The sequence below is a fragment of the Hypomesus nipponensis genome, chromosome 8, assembly GCF_054491055.1.
Source record: "Hypomesus nipponensis isolate SF chromosome 8, ASM5449105v1, whole genome shotgun sequence".
Classification (NCBI taxonomy): domain Eukaryota; kingdom Metazoa; phylum Chordata; class Actinopteri; order Osmeriformes; family Osmeridae; genus Hypomesus; species Hypomesus nipponensis.
This window is the reverse complement of record NC_140368.1, coordinates 358324-377500: the sequence shown is the minus strand read 5'-3', so window position 1 is coordinate 377500 and position 19177 is coordinate 358324. Positions and strand designations below refer to the sequence as shown.

At 48.1% G+C, this 19177-nt stretch overlaps 1 protein-coding gene across 3 annotated transcripts in view; it reads right to left on the bottom strand.

Moving 5' to 3' along the window:
- ofcc1 (orofacial cleft 1 candidate 1) overlaps window positions 1–19177 on the bottom strand; it is a 60835-nt gene that overhangs the window by 12556 nt on the left and 29102 nt on the right. For all 3 annotated transcript variants that reach the window (XM_084703291.1, XM_084703287.1, XM_084703288.1), the window contains 4 exons: window positions 16064–16279; window positions 13468–13720; window positions 12916–13079; window positions 9163–9322 (listed from right to left, as the gene is read on the bottom strand). In XM_084703291.1, coding sequence (XP_084559417.1) covers window positions 9163–9322; window positions 12916–13079; window positions 13468–13720; window positions 16064–16279 — 793 coding nt within the window. The remainder of the gene's footprint in view (window positions 1–9162; window positions 9323–12915; window positions 13080–13467; window positions 13721–16063; window positions 16280–19177) is intronic.

Below are 19177 nucleotides of genomic sequence, written 5' to 3'. Positions count from 1 at the left end.
GTAATCCTAGTCACCGTATGATAATGACCAGCAGAGTAATCCTAGTCACCGTATGATAATGACCAGCAGAGTAATCCTTGTCACCGTATGATAATGACCAGCAGAGTAATCCTAGTCACCATATGATAATGACCAGAAGAGTAATCCTAGTCACCGTATGATAATGACCAGCAGAGTAATCCTAGTCACCATATGATAATGACCAGCAGAATAATCCTAGTCACCATATGATAATGACCAGCAGGGTAATCCTAGTCACCGTATGATAATGACCAGCAGAGTAATCTTAGTCACCATATGATAATGACCACCAGAGTAATCCTAGACACCGTATGATAATGACCAGCAGAGTAATCCTAGTCACCATATGATAATGACCAGCAGAGTAATCCTAGTCACCGTATGATAATTACCCGCGCCCCAACTGCTTTGACTTAAACAGGGACTTTGAGAAAAGATAAACAAGCAACAATGAATATTTAGACTCTGAATAAATTGAACGACTTTAAAAAGATTTTCTGTCAAGATAGTATCTGTGACTGCGGGAGATAATCCAGTAAAATAAGATATGCATAATTCACTGTTGCTAATCTCCTTTTCTCCTGGTGGAAATAAAGCCAGCTAGCATCCCACGGTAAACATGTGAGATGTTCACGTCTCCGAGCGAGCGCAGCCTGCTGCAGGCTCCTGTACGCTCAGGAACGCCACCACATCTGCGCCCAGAACCTGCTCACCACTCTGTTAAACACTCTGTTATAAATTCAAGTAAATACTGTATTAAATAACAAGTTAAATACAGTTAACAACTGTGTTAAATACTGCTGTGATAAATACTGCTGCATAGTTCATGAAATACTGTGTTAAATCTTCTACTCCAGAGTGGCTGTAGAGGGTTGGTGTAGGTCAGTGGTTAGAGCACTTGCCTGCCGATCAGGTTTAATTCCCCCTGGGTGCGTTGCTTGAAAGAAAGAGAGAGATCTAGAAGGTTATAGGAGGCAGATGTAAATAATAATAACACTATTAAACAACTAATGACACTTTCCTGCACAGCTATGCCCGGTACAGGGAGATCTGAGCCTGCTATGTCTGGATCTACAGTGGGATTCTCTAACCACTGAGCTGTAGCCCCCTAGAGAGGAGGTATTAAAGACGGTGAGACTGGGGATGTCAGATGGGCGGCAGCAAGACATCTGTCAGAGTCTCCCAGCCAGCAGGGCTCTGCCCTGGGGACAAGAGACTCTGCCAAGGTCACACTCCTTCGACAACTACAGCAGAGGGACAACACAAACCATCACACCATCAAACCATCCTTCTAGGAACCAAGAGGATTTGACAGGTCTTGGTGTTTAACTACAGTGTTTTATTTGCATTTGTGTTTTGCTGATTTAGTCATTATTGCTGGTCGGCCTTAAAAACATCTCAAACGTCTTGCTTGCTCTCTGGACAGAAACACTCGACCACAACCCCCCCGGAATCAGCTACAGGGGGGGGGGGGGGGGGAGGAGAGAGAGAGAGAGAGAGAGAGAGAGAGAGAGAGAGGGAGGGAGAGGGAGAGAGTGTTCCTTCACAGGAAGGTGGTTTCCTCTGCTGTTCCCTCGCACGCCGACAGCCCAATTTGTTCCTTTTGGTTTATATTATAGGATGCAAGAAGCCTCTAGGATGAGAGAGAGAGAGAGAGAGAGAGAGAGAGAGAGAGAGACTAAGAAACTGTAGTAGACAAGAGGGGCTTGGAGGGCTGGGGGGAGGGAGGGCTGGGTTGGAGGGAGGGCTGGGGAAATGGGGGGGGCTCTGTGTTGAAAACATGTGGACCCAGTTTAGATGCTTCCAGCTGCATGTGTTTTGACAGCTGAAGAGGAATGCAACGTATTAGAATACTATCGAGCTACAGGAGCACAGTCCCCTATGACAACCATATCCTCACCAGAGCCTTCCCCACCATATCCTCACCAGAGCCTTCCCCACCATATCCTCACCAGAGCCTTCCCCACCATATCCTCACCAGAGCCTTCCCCACCATATCCTCACCAGAGCCTTCCCCACCATATCCTCACCAGAGCCTTCCCCACCATATCCTCACCCCAAGCACCTATGGATCAACAACAACCGCTTTAACCATGGTCATGTTTTTATTCGGTCTCTTGTGATAAAAGAATACAGGGTGATAACCTGCCCATTTCTGTCTATCTAACTCTCTCTCCCTCTCTCTTTTATCTAACTCTCTCTCCCTCTCCCTTTCTATCTAACTCTCCCTCCCTCTCTTTCTATGTAACTCTCTCTCCCTCTCCCTTTCTATCTATCTAACTCTCTCTCCTCATCTCAGAAAAGCCTGCCCAGACTTTAGGAGATAATAATATCCTCTTCCTGGATTAATAGTGAAGGACACATTAAGCAGAGGGTGACACTCCCTGTAATTAAACGTTCACACAGACGAGTTCAGACACAAGCTACCTTCCACCGCCGGCAATGTGCATGTTGGAACTGGGCCGGGAAAGAAGAGAAGTAGGTGTGTGTGTATGTTATGGAACTGGGCCGGGAGGGAAGAGGTAGGAAGAGTACAGATAGAGAACTGAAAGTTGACTGTAACTGTAATAAAATGTGAAAGTGCTAGCAGTATGTAGCTAGGTTCTAGCAGTATGTAGCTAGGTGCTAGCAGTATGTAGCTTGGTGCTAGCAGCATGTAGCTAGGTGCTAGCAGTATGTAGCTAGGTGCTAGCATTATGTAGCTTGGTGCTAGCAATATGTAGCTAGGTTCTAGCAGTGTGTAGCTAGGTGCTAGCAGTATGTAGTTAGGTGCTAGAAGTATGTAGCTTGGTGCTAGTAGTATGTAGCTTGGTGCTAGCAGTATGTAGCTTGGGGCTAGCAATATGTAGCTAGGTGCTAGCAGTATGTAGCTTGGTGCTAGCCATATGTAGCTGGGTGCTGGCAGAAACAGCAGTCAGGAGTGTAGAAGATTCTCCAACATAGAGGAGAGCTACTCCTATTGGCTGCCAGAGGCCCTGACCTCACAACAAGGTCACCCTCAGTGTCTGGTCTGTTCTACAGAGACTGTGTGTGTGTGTGTGTGTGTGTGCAGTGAGAGGACAGGGTCAGTGAAGCAGGCAGCCCCTCTCTTTATATATTTCTTTATCTTTGTGATTTTTAACCATTGTGCCGCTCTCACACGTTAGTGGCCAGCCGTGACCTTTTCAGGAGCGCAGCCATGTACCCTTTCCAGTCACATCTCATATTGAGCTCTCTAATGCTGCAGCCTCACCCCTCCCCCACCTCCCCCCGCCAGCCTGCCATCGCCCAGGGGCCCAAGGCTCACAGCACTGTCCACTAATAGCAACCCCCCACCCCCACTCACCCACTCTCTGTCCCGGCCCTACCCCCCTCCCCTCCTTCATAATTGAAGAAGCCACCCTCAGACCTAATTCAACCCCCCCCCCCCCCCAGTGAGGGCTGACTGGCTGATGGGAGGCTGCACTTTGGTGACCCCACACAGAGAAGTGTGCACGCACAGGGGCACACACACACACACAGGGACACACACAGGGACACACACAGGGACAAACACAGGGACACACACAGAGACACACACACGCTGCCTCTAGTTGACCCTCTGCAGTCTGAGAGCTCTCTCTCCAGGTTCCTGTTTTGGGTTCCTGCTCAGCGATACTCCCTCTGTTCTGCCTCTATTGTTCCCTGACAGCGGTTCCTGTGGTCCCCGTCACACACCAGTGCGTCTGTCTGGGTTCCGGTATCTGAGACCTGGCGTCTACTGTATTTAACACTGCAGGAGGGACCGGTGTGGCTCAGTGGTTAGAGTATTTCAATGCAGACCAATCAGAAAGTTCTTTATTCACCATGTAAGTTCACACACAAGAGGTTTCAGATTAACCCCCCCCCTGTGCATCGTTTTAGATGAGAGCATTTGCTAAATGTACACATTATTATTATTATGATCATCTTCATTATACAGTACAGATGAGAATCTGAAGCTGTGACCTGCAGTCAAATGCTCTAACCACTTAGCTAAACCTTCCCCCAGTTTAAGTGTTTTGTATTTAACCATTTAAGAGCTTAAATACAGGCGGTACAGGTAATGTAGGACAGTGGTGGGGATGAGCGCCGAGCGTACTGTGTCGGGAAGCTTCTAGTAGGTCAGGTGAGGAGAGGAGGCAGGAGGAGGTGAGGAGAGGAGACAGGAGGAGGTGAGGAAAGGAGACAGGAGGAGGTGAGGGGGGGAGACAGGAGGAGATGAGGAGAGGAGACAGGAGGAGATGAGGAAAGGAGACAGGAGGAGGTGAGGAGAAGAGACAGGAGGAGGTGAGGGGGGAGGCAGGAGGAGGTGAGGAGAGGAGACAGGAGGAGATGAGGAGAAGAGACAGGAGGAGATGAGGAGAGGAGACAGGAGGAGGTGAGGAAAGGAGACAGGAGGAGGTGAGGAGAGGAGACAGGAGGAGGTGAGGAAAGGAGACAGGAGGAGGTGAGGGGGGAGGCAGGAGGAGGTGAGGAGAGGACACAGGAGGAGATGAGGAGAGGAGACAGGAGGAGATGAGGAGAGGAGACAGGAGGAGGTGAGGAGAGGAGACAGGAGGAGGTGAGGGGGGGAGACAGAAGGAGGTGAGGGGGGGAGGCAGGAGGAGGTGAGGGGGGGAGGCAGGAGGATTATCTAGATTAAGAGAGAGATCACATCTCGGTGCTGCATGATGAACAACCTGCCACACTGCTCCAGTTATCACCCTTCCTCTTGTCAGGACTGCCTCTAACCACACTGTTCCAGCCCCCCACCACTTGTTTTCGCAAAGCACCTTGGGTGTTGTAGAACTCCCCCGCCGGTAAGCCATTACCTAGACACACGCACACTAACGGGGAGGGGGACGAGCATGTTGATGTGATTCAGTTAGGACAACATCTGCAGGCACGTGGCTTCTCCCATTAACACAATGTCACTGCCAACAGAACTTTCTGGTGAATTACTGCAAAGATTTCCGTCTAACTAGCCCCTCTACTCTGTCACTGTCACAACCCTCTGACAAAACAGTTTGCGTACCTGCTTAAGTATTACAGAAATTACCTCCTCCCTTCCAGGTACAGTAATCAAGGGGGTGACAGGAGACAATTCATTAGGACCATCTGCATCACTGCCTTTCCATAATGAATGAGCTCATTACTGAGATCTGCCACAGTAGTACTGGTGGACTATGGAACCCTCAATGCTAGCTGCTAGGCGCTAACTGCTACCAGTTAGACTGGAATGACACAGGTGGGACACACCAATGGAAGTGCTGGTAAAACTATTCACTGGGGAGCTATGAGCAGCTGAAGACCACTCTAACTTCCACCGGTTTTGACACTTAAAGCCTTTTGATGGAAACTGATTCCCTTTCTTCTTCAACATGCATCCAGGTTACATTATAGCGTATGCATGTTGTACAGCACGCTCACCCAGTTGGTTTAACAGGCTGCCACTTAAGTTTAGTCACAACTTAGCAGTCATATTTAGAGCTTCCAGCGAAATAACTTATCACATGGCCTAGTGGAATGCAAAGTGTAATATAAACTTAATTGCTAGGAAAGTAAAATTAGATTGTGTTTTATGACCATCTTGTGAAAATTACAAGTTTGATAATAATAGGCCATTTGCAGATTGGTTATTGAATGTAGATTCTTCTTTTATTGTTTCAGCGCTTGAGGGAAACGTCATCTTCAGCAATAAGAACTGGTTCCAACGTTAGAAGGAAACCATGAGAAGTGTTTTAACTTCCGGTGTCATTATCTGCCTCTTTCCCTTCACTTTGCTTTTATTGTTAACTAGGTTCTACAAGTGAACATTCAAACAAGCACTTAACATAATGATAGTAGAGTTGCATGAAGCAGATGTTTAACATGTCATGGCTGCTTCTATTCACCACAGGTTATCTGCTGCGTTACTTTGGGCCTTCTGCTGCTGGCTTGAGTTGAAGTTAGTGGAGATATCAGTTAGTGTTAGTATTTAGGAGAAGTTAGTGTTAGTATTCAGGAGGTTAGTGTTAGTATTCATGAGAAGTTAGGGTTAGTATTCATGAGAAGTTAGGGTTAGTGTTCAGGAGAAGTTAGTTTGTGTTAGTATTCAGGAGAAGTTAGTGTGTGTTACTATTCAGGAGAAGTTAGTGTGTGTTAGTATTCAGGATAAGTTAGTGTGTGTTACTATTCAGGAGAAGTTAGTGTGTGTTAGTATTCAGGAGAAGTTAGTGTGTGTTACTATTCAGGAGAAGTTAGTGTGTGTTAGTATTCAGGAGAAGTTAGTGTGTGTTACTATTCAGGAGAAGTTAGTGTGTGTTAGTATTCAGGATAAGTTAGTGTTAATATTCAGGATAAGTTAGGGTGTGTTAGTATTCAGGATAAGTTAGTGTTAGTATTCAGGAGAGCATGTGACAGCAGGGATGTTCTGGTCAGCTCAGTCTGCCCCAAACCCTTAACCCTCACCCTCATCCCAACCCTCACCCTCATCCCAACCCTCACCCCAAACCCCTCACCCTCATCCCAACCCTCACCCTCATCCCAACCCTCACCCTCATCCCAACCCTCACCCCAAACCCCTCACCCTCATCCCAACCCTCACCCCAAACCCCTCACCCTCACCCCCAACCCTCACCCTCATCCCAACCCTCATCCCAACCCTCATCCCAACCCTCACCCCAAACCCCTCACCCCCAACCCTCACCCTCATCCCAACCCTCACCCCAAACCCCTCACCCTCACCCCCAACCCTCACCCTCATCCCAACCCTCACCCCTCACCCTCATCCCAACCCTCACCCCAAACCCCTCACCCTCACCCCAAACCCTCACCCTCACCCCAAACCCCTCACCCCAAACCCTCAACCCAAACCCTCACCCTCATCCCAACCCTCACCCCAAACCCCTCACCCTCACCCCAAACCCCTCACCCTCACCCTCACCCTCACCCCAAACCCTCACCCCAAACCCCTCACCCCAAACCCCTCACCCTCACCCTCACCCTCACCCCAAACCCTCACCCCAAACCCCTCACCCCAAACCCTCAACCCAAACCCTCACCCTCATCCCAACCCTCACCCCAAACCCCTCACCCTCATCCCAACCCTCACCCCAAACCCTGACCCTCTTCCCAACCCTCAGCCCAAACCCTGACCCTCATCATAATGTCCTCCTGACTCTCCCCAGCCCCTCTGCTGTCCCTGGGAGGAGCCTTTCCTCTTCCCCACCCCATCCCCTTCATCCTGGGAGGATGACAAACGCTTCGCAGCCCATTGTTATTCAAATAATGCCCTCCCCTCTGATATTAATTGGGCTGTAATAAGGAATGCGCTGGCTTCATTATTTAATTGCAAGGGCACATTTCCAATACAGTTTCTGAAATGCATTTTTAATGAAAAACACTACATCCCGACCTAATCATATCAACCTTATTCTATCTAATTAAGGATGCAAAAAATCATTAGAGTTGCAAAATATTAGTTTCAGCTCTGTCTGGCTCCTTGCATGGAGGTTTTGTCCTGTCCATGATAAATAGTTAATGAGGTAAAAATGACAAAAAATTTGCATGTAGGCAAATTAGTTTAATAGGATATGTCTTTGCTGAGTTAGGAAAGTGACCCTTTTTTACAGGGAGAAATTGCTACAATAATTATGAAATAATGGCAAGGCCCATCTTATTTCTATGAATTATTGCCTGCCTGAATAATGTAAAAATCATAAAATGCAATAACCCTCAGTTTTCATCGCCCCGGCAAACGTGTTTAATGTGTTAGCATTTCATCCATTTAATAAAGCCAAATCAGGGACAATATGAAGTATGCTAATTGTTTGCAGTGAGAGGAGACTAATGTATGGGAGCCATCAGCTAAATGGAGCATCATCTTAATCACAAACTTTGAGGGGATCATTTCTCTCAGTGACTGCAGAAGCAGAGGTTCAGTAAACAGGAACCCAAACCCTACTGAAACTTCATACATGTTGGAGTTCTTTGGAGTTTCAGGACCGCAGACCAGAAGTCTCCCCAACACAGTCTCCCCAACACAGTCTCCCCAACACAGTCACCCCAACACAGTCACCCCAACACAGTCACCCCAACACAGTCACCCCAACACAGTCTTCATGTCTCTGACAAACATCCGTGGTCCAGTTCTCTGCAGGACGCTCACTGATTCATCAAGACAACACTGTATGAAACATGTTGATGTTGTTGAATCACCATGATGAGCTTCCAGGGTTCACCTCAGGGTCACAGTGTTGAGTGTGGGCATCATTACATGTGAAACACACATTCCGTATCCTTTGACATTTGGTCTCAACGCATCTCCAAATATAATTAAAATGTACGTTATCAATGTGATTAACCTAAACACAGTTTGAACTGAATATACCAGCAATCGCTTGCTTTGATCGAGTTTGGAGGGGAACAGATTGTATATATCTTGGCAGCACATCATCGACTAGGTAAGCTTAATAGATTGATTTGTGGTTTCATCGTGTGGGACCATGAATATCATTTGCTTAAACAATTACCATCTTTGATCATTATGAAAGTATTTTCTACAAGGAGGAAAACAAGCCACATGTTCCATCACTATGCATAGATTCAGCATCTCACGGCACAGTGCAAGGGCTGTGCTTGTGCACGTGTCATCTCCTACGGACGGCAGTCGCCTGTCAGGAACATGACAGCTTTCCTCCTATTGTAATCATGTCATGGAGACATTCATTTATGCAAACTGGAATTTCCTAACCCCCTACCTTCTGACATTGAATTTTTGGATAGCTAGTTCCTATTCTAACAGGATGCAGAGTGATGTGAGCCACTGTGTGTGCGTGTGTGTATAAGCACGTCTGTGTCTATGTGTGTGTTGATTGAGTAGTCTTTCTCTAATGAAATATCTTTGGAAATTGGTTTCCACTGCCTAATCAGCAGCCTCTAGCCGAGTGTTTTGGTAATTATCTTGTACTAATTAGAATGAAGCTAAAGACCTTTGAGATGAATTCTTGGCTTTCTGAAATGTAAGTAAGGAAAATGTAACGATACAGAGTAAGGTTGTGCTGTATCTTGTCTAAGACTTAAAATCTGTATTAAAGAAGCCAAATTATGGCCAGTCATGACCAGGACCAAGAACCTCATGATGACGACCATTTCTCCCTCTTAAAAAGGTTCTAGTCTCACCTTGCGTCTCTCTCCGTTGGAGCCTCTCCACTGCTCCGCCTTCTTGACGATGTAGCTCAGCTCCTGATTGGATAGCTCCAGGTCATGTGGCAGGAAGTAGGTTCCTTCCTTGGCGGTGAGGCGTTGGAACAGGTCCAGCATGCGCCCATCGTTGTGGAGCCTAAGAGAGGTTGGGGGGGGGGGGGGTGTCAGCCATGCTGCATCACTGTGAGCTCTGTAAAGGTTAAAGGTGACATGTGTCTGAAACAGGGGAACAACATGTCTACTGAGCTAATGCCAGCATTCATGAGTGTACAGATGCAGTGCTTAGCTTGGTCGCCAGAGTCCAGTCAGTTCAGGAGCATGTTAGCTCCCTCCTCCCTGGCGTTTCAGCTGGACCAGCCTGAGCAGCGTTTAACAACACTTGTCATTGGGATGTTTCTGTATGCTCAGGAGGTCCCAATAAGCCGTTGTTAGAGAAAACATCCTCATGTTTCCAGCCATTACACTGAATATCTCTGTCTTACACCCATCACACAGCTGCACAGGACTGACTGCGTTCCTGCATCCATCCAGTAACCAGGGAAGGACCCACATCGGGTTAGGGTTAGGCTGCTTAACTGGCCAGTGAGAGGGAGTCTGTATGTTAGGCCCGGCTGTGTGTGTGTGTGGGTGGAACAAACACACACACCTCGGGATGTTCCAGTTCTTCAAACATGGCGCCGAGGGAGAGCCTGTTGATTGAGAATGCGTCTGGCGAGGTTGGTGTGAGTCACATGGCTACAGCAGCATGGGTATTGATCCCAGTCTCAAAGTGATCATACATCACACAGTGGAGGGGGGGCTTTGTTCCACAGCAAAGCTGTAAACAAACATCTTGGCCAGTCATCAGAAGCAGCTAACCCCTGACCCCTCCCTGAGAGATCCTGCTCAGCGTGAGGGTAATCATACCTCAAATCAAACTAACATCAAAGAGCTGTGAAGCATGACGCCGAGTGAAACTTTGAACCCAACATCACTCTGCAGCTCTCCTGAGACCCTTCCACGCTACCACTCACTAGTTCCCTGACCTCAGACATGAGAATAGCTTGCATTCTTCATCAAACACCAGCTTTTCATTCATTTATGCAGTCTCTTAGTGGAATCCACCATTGTGTAGTACAGTCCTGAAACACACACCATCCTCATCCTGGGAAACCCTGGAACAGAAACTCTCTTTGGGTTTAAGAATTATCCTCAGAATAGTTCTGGTCTGTGATGTGGATGCATCTACCGCAAATCCATTTTACATGGAAGAAATGTACTGATCTTTCTTCCAGAGTAACTTGTTTTTTAACTTGAGTTTGTGGGTGTTGAGAGGTAAGACACTCCTGACCAGCTTGCTCACGAACAGTCTGAACTCAGAAGTCTCTCAGCCACAGTCTGGTCTCCAGCACCTAGCTAGACACTAGCAGTCTGGTCTCCAGCACCTAGCTAGCAAACATGCAAATTGCGTGAATTCAACACTAAGAAAAACAGATATCTGGAATCATGTAAATATTATATTACTATTATAAGACATACTATTATGTGTTATATTATGTAGTATTGAGATGATTAGAGACAGCAAGATGGACACCCCATGTTTTCATGAGGACTCCATTGATTGAAGTGCCCCCACGTCATCAAAAACGTCAAAATAATATATATATATTTATATCTTTCAGCTTGTAATCGTGGATATAATACAGCGCAACTACAGGACTACATCTACTTAGATGGTTCTGGCAAGGTAAGCGAGTAAGTAAAAAGGCAACACTGAAATGATTTTACAACCAATGAATCAAGGCTGACTAAAATGTAATTAAAAAAGGATAACAGTTCATTCTATCTATACATTTATCCCAGGGGGTTATTTTAGAAATAGGTCACAGTTCTCCCGACAGCCAATAGAAAACAGTAACCCATAAAATGATGATCCCAGCTCAGCTCCTGGCCTACATTCAGCTGCACAGCAGAGAGAGGCACAAGTCATTATTCTGGGCCGCAGTTTTAAAATTGTCAATTTAGTACAAGCACGATAAGAGGTGCTTGGAACCTTCCTCCACGGCTGATCCCTGGGTGATTCTTTCATCACTTCCTTTAATGGACCTGGGTCTGATTTCAGAGTAGGAACACACCCTAGATGACCCATCCTGGGAACTACCAGAACATGAGGAACTACCCGAACATGGGGAACTACCAGAACATGAAGAACTACCAGAACATGAGGAACTACCAGAACATGAAGAACTACCAGAACATGAGGAACTACCAGAACATGAAGAACTACCAGAACATGAGGAACTACCAGAACATGAAGAACTACCAGAACATGAGGAACTACCAGAACATGGGGAACTACCAGAACATGAGGAACTACCAGAACATGACGAACTACCAGAACATGACGAACTACCAGAACGTCCATGCTGCTGTAACAACCATGATGACCTCAGTCCTCCCTATGTTCCAGCCTCAGTCCTCCCTGTGTTCCAGCCTCAGTCCTCCCTGTGTTCCAGCCTCAGTCCTCCCTGTGTTCCAGCCTCAGTCCTCCCTGTGTTCCAGCCTCAGTCCTCCCTGTGTTCCAGCCTCAGTCCTCCCTGTGTTCCAGCCTCAGTCCTCCCTATGTTCCAGCCTCAGTCCACCCTGTGTTCCAGCCTCAGTCCTCCCTGTGTTCCAGCCTCAGTCCTCCTGGTGTTCCAGCCTCACCAGTGTGTGTAAGAGCCATACACCCAGACCTCCTGGGTCTCAGGAGGCGTCCTCTGCAAGACACAGCGACATGAGGACAGGAAGTGTTGAACCTGATCACAACACAAACATGCAATGCCAAGGACTGAGCACAGATGACCTCAATCTGAGGCACTGGTGCATTGTGGGAAGCCCATCTTTTACAGCAGCCGTGGCTTATTCAAGACGTCTGCAAAAAACTGTGATCAACCATGCAAAAGCACTACAGCGTATCCGGTAATCGCATAACTTAACAATGCTCACGCTATATCAAAACAAATCTACCTTTCCAGTTTCGACATGCCTTTGAATTTTTCCCCACCAACCAATAAGCATGTTCTATACAACAAATGCGTTGTGTTTGACAGTTGGGTTTATGCAGAACTGCATAAATAATTGCATGCGACTTAAAAATCACAAGCAATTAGATCAACACTTGTTTTTGGCGGTCCGAGGAGGGAAAGCGAGGCTGCGCGGGTCTGTGGGGGAGCTGTGTCTGAGAGGGCTGGTGGTCAGGCAACACCCAAGTGTTTTCAGAGGGTCTGGTTCCATATTGGCAGAATGTCCCTGCAGGCAGCTCTGTCCAGAACCCAACGATAATCCCCTCGCTGGCTGGGGCTCTTCCTGCGTGGTACGACACTGTACAGCCACCAGGAAGGTCACAGACAGGCTTCAACACTGGGATGAAAGCCCAACATGACAGGAGGGAAGTCTTATCCATTTCTGGTCAAACCGATGGTGTTTATCCAGGAACCGTGACATCAAACCTCAATCCTTACTGTGGTGTAGTGAGGGGAGTGGTAGACAATATATTCAATGACTGAGAGGACATGGTGACATGTTTATGTGAACCCACCTGGAGAGGAAGAGGAAGAGGAGGGAGGGGAGGAGGAAGAGGAGGGAGGGAGGGGAGGAGGAAGAGGAGGGAGGGAGGGGAAGAAGAGGAGGGAGGGGAGGAGGAAGAGGAGGGAGGGAGGGGAGGAGGAATAGGAGGGAGGGGAGGAGGAAGAGGAGGGAGGGATTTACCTGAGTAGGTAGAGGAGAAGGATGGTGGAGGAGAGGAGGGAGAGGACGGTGTACAGGAACAGGGTGATGACCACCCCAGCTGCTCCTGATTGGTTGGTCCTGTAGAAATGCCAATAAAGCTTTGCTGCGTCACCCACAGGTGTGTTCGGACTGTAGGCAAGATTCTGAAGACACAGAAACACAACTGCACTCTGCATCACCAGCACAGAGACACCTTTACAATGATGTATCATGATACATTATGATATATTATAAGCTGCTGCATAGTGTAATCTGTGTGATTCTAGTCAAATGTCATTCTACAGTGGAAACAGACATAACCAAGCGGAGACACATGGTCTGAGGTGTCACGGTCTCCGAGGACAGACTCAACACTGAATATTAACTGAAAGTCATGTGAGATGAAAATGGACAGCCCAAACAGACAGAGAACCCGACCTTGTGGGAGCTTTTTTCTCCCATTGTTTCCTTTTAATCTAAAGTCACTTTGCCAAGATAGAGTGAACTCCTATTTAAAGTGCACAAGTGTCCAAGTTATTTTAAGTGACTTACCCCCAGGACAGCGTCCACTAGAAACACGGCCAGGGGGTCCAGGAGCGTCCAGAGTCCCTGAGCCAGGACAAGCAGTGACAGGACGGATGGCAGTGAGCCAAACGCCAGCTGACAGCCCCATGCCATCAGAACCAGGAGCAACATGAAGGCGTTCAAGGTTAGGGGTCCCACCACCACCATGGCCATCTCCTCTCGGGTGTGGAGCAGAGAGGTCTGGTAGAGCAGCTCCACCGTGTGGGCGTGGAGCTGGAACCTTGGGGGGGGGGGGGGGACGACATCAGGATACCAGGAGAGGACGGCTGCTTCTCTAGTACCTCCATGTACACACATGGTCTTCGTTCAGACAGTGAGGCCTAACCCTGGGAAAGTCAAGAGAGTTCCTTGACTCCGACCACAAAAATGCTGGAAGCACTTCTGACCCTTGTTCTGCTTTACTTTCTATCTGCACTATTTGTATGTCGTTTTGATAGAAGCGTCCGCTAAATGAATACAAAGTGTTGCATTTTTTTATCAGCACTGCCATACACTGCTTATTGGGATTGTAAACTGTATGAGCCAACATCTCTGTTCAGCCCCTGAACTGAATGTCCTGTTATCAGTGAATCTGGCCAGACAGATTTCTCCTTGTCAGGTTTTAATGAAGCGATGCTGCTGGGTAGCGCTGGTCTCACAAATCTCAGGACTGAAGATGTTTTGAAGCAGGCCTCATGAGCTTGCTAATCTAGCGTCGTGCTGTTGTCCTGTCGGACCGGGACAGTCGTTGGTCATTAGTTTCCGTGTTGTTATCAGAGAAGCGCCTGGTGTTCAGATCCTGCTCATTAAACCGGCAGGACCTGATTCTCATCATTAAACCTGTCAGGGCTGTTGGGTGTGTTCCTGGACCACCCCACAGGGGATACAGACCTGGGGAGGGGGGGCCTGGGGGAGGGGGGGCCTGGGGGAGGGGGGGCCTGGGGGAGGGGGGGCCTGGGGGAAGGGATGCCTGGGGAGGGGGGGCCTGGGGGAGGGGGGGCCTGGGGGAGGGTGGGCCTGGGGGAGGGGGGGCCTGGGGGAGGGGGGGCCTGGGGGAAGGGGGGCCTGGGGGAGGGGGGGCCTGGGGGAAGGGATGCCTGGGGGGCTGGGAGGGAAGGCGGCGGTTCGAAAGGGGGGGGTCCTCCAACAACATCTGTATCCAGCTCTAAGCTTTCCAGTAACGAGAACGAAAACCCTCTGACCCTACCTTAACCTCTAACCCTAACCCTCTATTTATACACCTATATAGCATCGTATATGTAAATAATATCCGTATATATCATTTATAACCCTAGCTCTACGTATTATATCGTTTATACCATCATTTCACACACCCTACATATATACCATCCTATTTACTCACCCCTACACAAGTGCATACACTCATATGTATACAGTCTAGTGTAGTATATACCCCTGAATCATCAGAAGCCCTCTATGAATCATCCAATGATGTGCCTTTGTGTTGGTGTGTATTATTGTGAAGCATCAGGGTGAGTGTGTGTTTATGCGTGCATATGCCTGTGTGCGTAAGCGTGTGTGCAGAGTGCTAGGGGTGAGGGGGCCAGAGAGAGAGGAGCGCTCCTGAAGGGCCTGCTTTGCTGCCTGCTGATGTCCCAGGGGCATGGAGGGGGAGGAGGGGGGGCTGACAGCCAGGGGAAGGGCAGCATGCTGTCAGCCTCCCCTAGCCTCCCCTGGCTGCCAGCCTCTCTCTGGGTCTGAGTAGACCTCCCAGGGCATCTGGACATGTGGAACATGTCATCCGCTGTTGACCCCCTCCATCCACCTCTCTCTCTCTCTCTCTCTCTCTCTCTCTCTCTCTCTCTCTCTCTCTCTCTCTCTCTCTCTCTCTCTCTCTCTCTCTCTCTCTCTCTCTCTCTCTCTCTCTCTCTCTCTCTCTCTCTCTCTCTCTCTCTCTCTCTCTCTCTCTCTCTCTCTCTCTCGCTCTCTCGCTCTCTCGCTCTCTCTTGCTCTGTCTCTTTCTCTGTCTCTCTCTTTCTCTCTGTGTCAACATTTTTCCCATGTTCTGTCACAATGGTTTCCATGATTGAATGCTGGTGTTTGTTCCTTGTTGTAAAACCTGTCTTATAAGCATATTCACAGTCTTGATTTTTATGCGATAAATTAAATCAACAACATATGGCAGAGTTGTAATGACTGTGGCATCTTACTTTGTTTGTTATGAAATGCTGTCTACAAAACAATAAATTCTTTCCAAATAATGCAGACTTTTGGGACGATAGGATTGCATGCTGTGGTGCCCCCCCCCCCCCCCGCCCCCCCACTGAGACAGGCCTTGTTAAACTGATAATGGGCCAAACGAGGTCTGGACTGGATAGAGGGTGTATGTGTGTGTTGTGCCCGTGCTCACAAACACATAGACACACATTTCCACACAATGCTAGCCCTAATTACACCCACATCTCTTCCCCACACAACCCCACACACCCTAACACACACACACTAACACCCTCACTAACAGACACACCCCCACCAACACACTAACACACACCCTCACTAACTGTCACACACACACAGACCTCCACACCCCCCACGGAGAGGCAAGTGAGGCAGGCCCACTCACCTGTTGACAGGCACAGCGAGCGCGTGCAGCATCAGGGCCTGGCTGCAGTAGTGGAGGTACAGCCTCACCTGCCATGTCAGCACCGTCACCAGCAGGGCCAGCAGGGGGCGGGGCCAGCTCCAGCCGCAGGGTCGCCATGGACACAGGCTCAGCTGGGACCGGAGCATGCTCAGAGCACAGCGTATATGCTGAGGACCCTGGACAACACCAGCACTGCTGTCCCCCACACACACACACACAGGGGCACACACACACACACAGGGGCACACACACACACACAGGGACACACACACACACACAGGGGCACACACACACACACACACACACACAGGGGCACACACACACACACACAGGGACACACACACACACACACAGGGGCACACACACACACACACACACACACACACACAGGGGCACACACACACACACAGGGGCACACACACACACACAGGGACACACACACACACACAGGGGCACACACACACACATTAATGAATGGGAGAAACACAGATGCATACCTATGCACACTTTTAAATTCTAATAATACTCTTATAATGTAAAAACGTTCACATGTTCAGTGCCTCCTACTCCTCACTCCCCTCCCCAGACTCTGGCCTGCTCTGTTATTCTCTTTCATGGAGGGAGCGGGGAGGAGAGGAGGAAGAGAGGAGTCTCTCCCTGGACATGAGTGTCTCTCTCCCTGATATGACTGTCTCTCTTTAGACATTACTGTCTCTCTCCCTGATATGCCTGTCTCTCTTTAGACATGACTGTCTCTCTCCCTGATATGACTGTCTCTCTTTAGACATGACTGTCTCTCTCCCTGATATGACTGTCTCTCTTTAGACATTACTGTCTCTCTCCCTGATATGCCTGTCTCTCTTTAGACATGACTGTCTCTCTCCCTGATATGACTGTCTCTCTTTAGACATGACTGTCTCTCTCCCTGATATGACTGTCTCTCTTTAGACATGACTGTCTCTCTCCCTGATATGACTGTCTCTCTTTAGACATGACTGTCTCTCTCCCTGATATGACTGTCTCTCTTTAGACATGACTGTCTCTCTCCCTGATATGACTGTCTCTCTTTAGACATGACTGTCTCTCTCCCTGATATGACTGTCTCTCTTTAGACATGACTGTCTCTCTCCCTGATATGACTGTCTCTCTTTAGACATGACTGTCTCTCTCCACCTCCACATTGGAGATTCCCTTTCTAGTTTGTATCCAGGAAAACCTGCAGCACACTACGCCTACAGGACCTGAGAAAAGAATCAATTGTTGTTTTTTTCCTTGTGAACCATCTGAATGGAGCTGCAGATGTTTATCAAGGGCAGCTTAACAAGCGCAGGATCCAGCGAGGAAGCTGCCAGCTCCTGCAGTCACAGTCAGCTAACATGATCATCTCCAGCCCCCTGAAGAGACCACCATCAAAACGGGGACATGATTTGAGGATATCAGGTTTCCTTGCTGATGAACTGCTGATGAGTCTATCCAATGTTCCTCCACCCAGAGTCTGCTGTCTACACACACAACACTCAGAGTCTGCTGTCTACACACACAACACCCAGAGTCTGCTGTCTACACTGTAGCAGAGAGTCAACAGACAAAGAATGGTACCATCCACACCTTTCTCCTACCCCGGACAAGGGAAGGGTCTTTCCCCCTTTGTCCTTATCTCCCAGAGCAGGAGCTTCAAAGTCCTGAGCCAGCATGGGGTCAGGAACAGAGACCACATTATCAGAACAAAGGGAATTACTTGGTCCCAGGACGACGCCCAGGTGGAAGTAACTGGCCAATGAGAGAGGTCACCTTCACAGGGATGACCCCCTGTTCTTTGGGGTATATAACCCCCAAACGTACAATCACCCCCGCTCGTTCGTAGGAGTAACTGGAGGTGCACACTCTAGTGTATTTCCTCATAACCTGCACATTCACTTTGCGCCCGGAACTTTGACGAGAGATTCCGTTTTCTATTTGTTGGACATAACAAACCATCGATTCCGTTCTTCAAACCGACAAAGTAACTGCGATTTGCAATATTTCTTACTTGTGACATATTGGCATGTTGTGATTTAATTGTTGATGTTTGATTGTATTTTACAAATGATTTACCTAACCATCGTTGGGTCAGTCGCCATTGATCGTCCATTGTTACTATAGAAGCCTCTTCCTCTCTACCTCTTCCTCAACTTCTCCCCCTCCCCCTTCACACGCGCTCTACGCAACCATTGTGTAGTGCGCTCTCTTTAGAATCTAGGCCTACTGTACTGCTTTAGCCCAACTAACCCATAACTTACCTGGTATGTGTTCACTATAATTACATTATCTTAAATAAATCATTGTGTATAATACTTGCTCATCTCACACGTTATATGATCGGCTCTACTTTCATAGAATTCACTACTTAAGATTAGACTGATTATTACGAGTGCTATTATTCAATATTATTAAACAAGGTTTCCCTTGTACCTGCCACGAATCAGAGGTGGTGCCCCCAAGAACTACTATACTTTATTATAAACTAAGTATTGCTAATCTTAACCGTGCAAACCACGCTACAACACACACAACACAACACCCAGAGTCTGCTGTCTACACACACACACAACACCCAGAGTCTGCTGTCTACACACACAATATTTTAGTAGTCAGAATGCAGTAGTGTGTACTGAAAGCAGTGTGCAGACTGCAGTGTGTGTGTGTCTGGGTGACCAGCTCCCCCTCTTTGACACAACACAAAGATTTGTCTTGTCGTACAAAAAATGCTTTCCGCATGTCGGCAAAAGTGAAATAACACAGTAGACAACAAAGCGATGTGTCAGCGACACAGGCAAGATGCCCTCCTGTCAGACCTCATCATACAGACACACCAAATCCAACAGGACAGCATCCTCCGTGTCATGAAGATACTGATGATGAAGGAAGAGGGTGCTGCTGCCAAGCCCCCACCCCTCGCCCCTCGGCTTGAAGCAACGACCCCGGTGGATGTAGGTGGAATTGCATTTCGTGTTTGACTTCCGACTCTTCCGGTCGTTTTTATTCTATTAACTTCAGTCAACATTTACAAAACTATCTCCCCCCCAAAAAAAAAATTGTTCGAAACTCGAACCT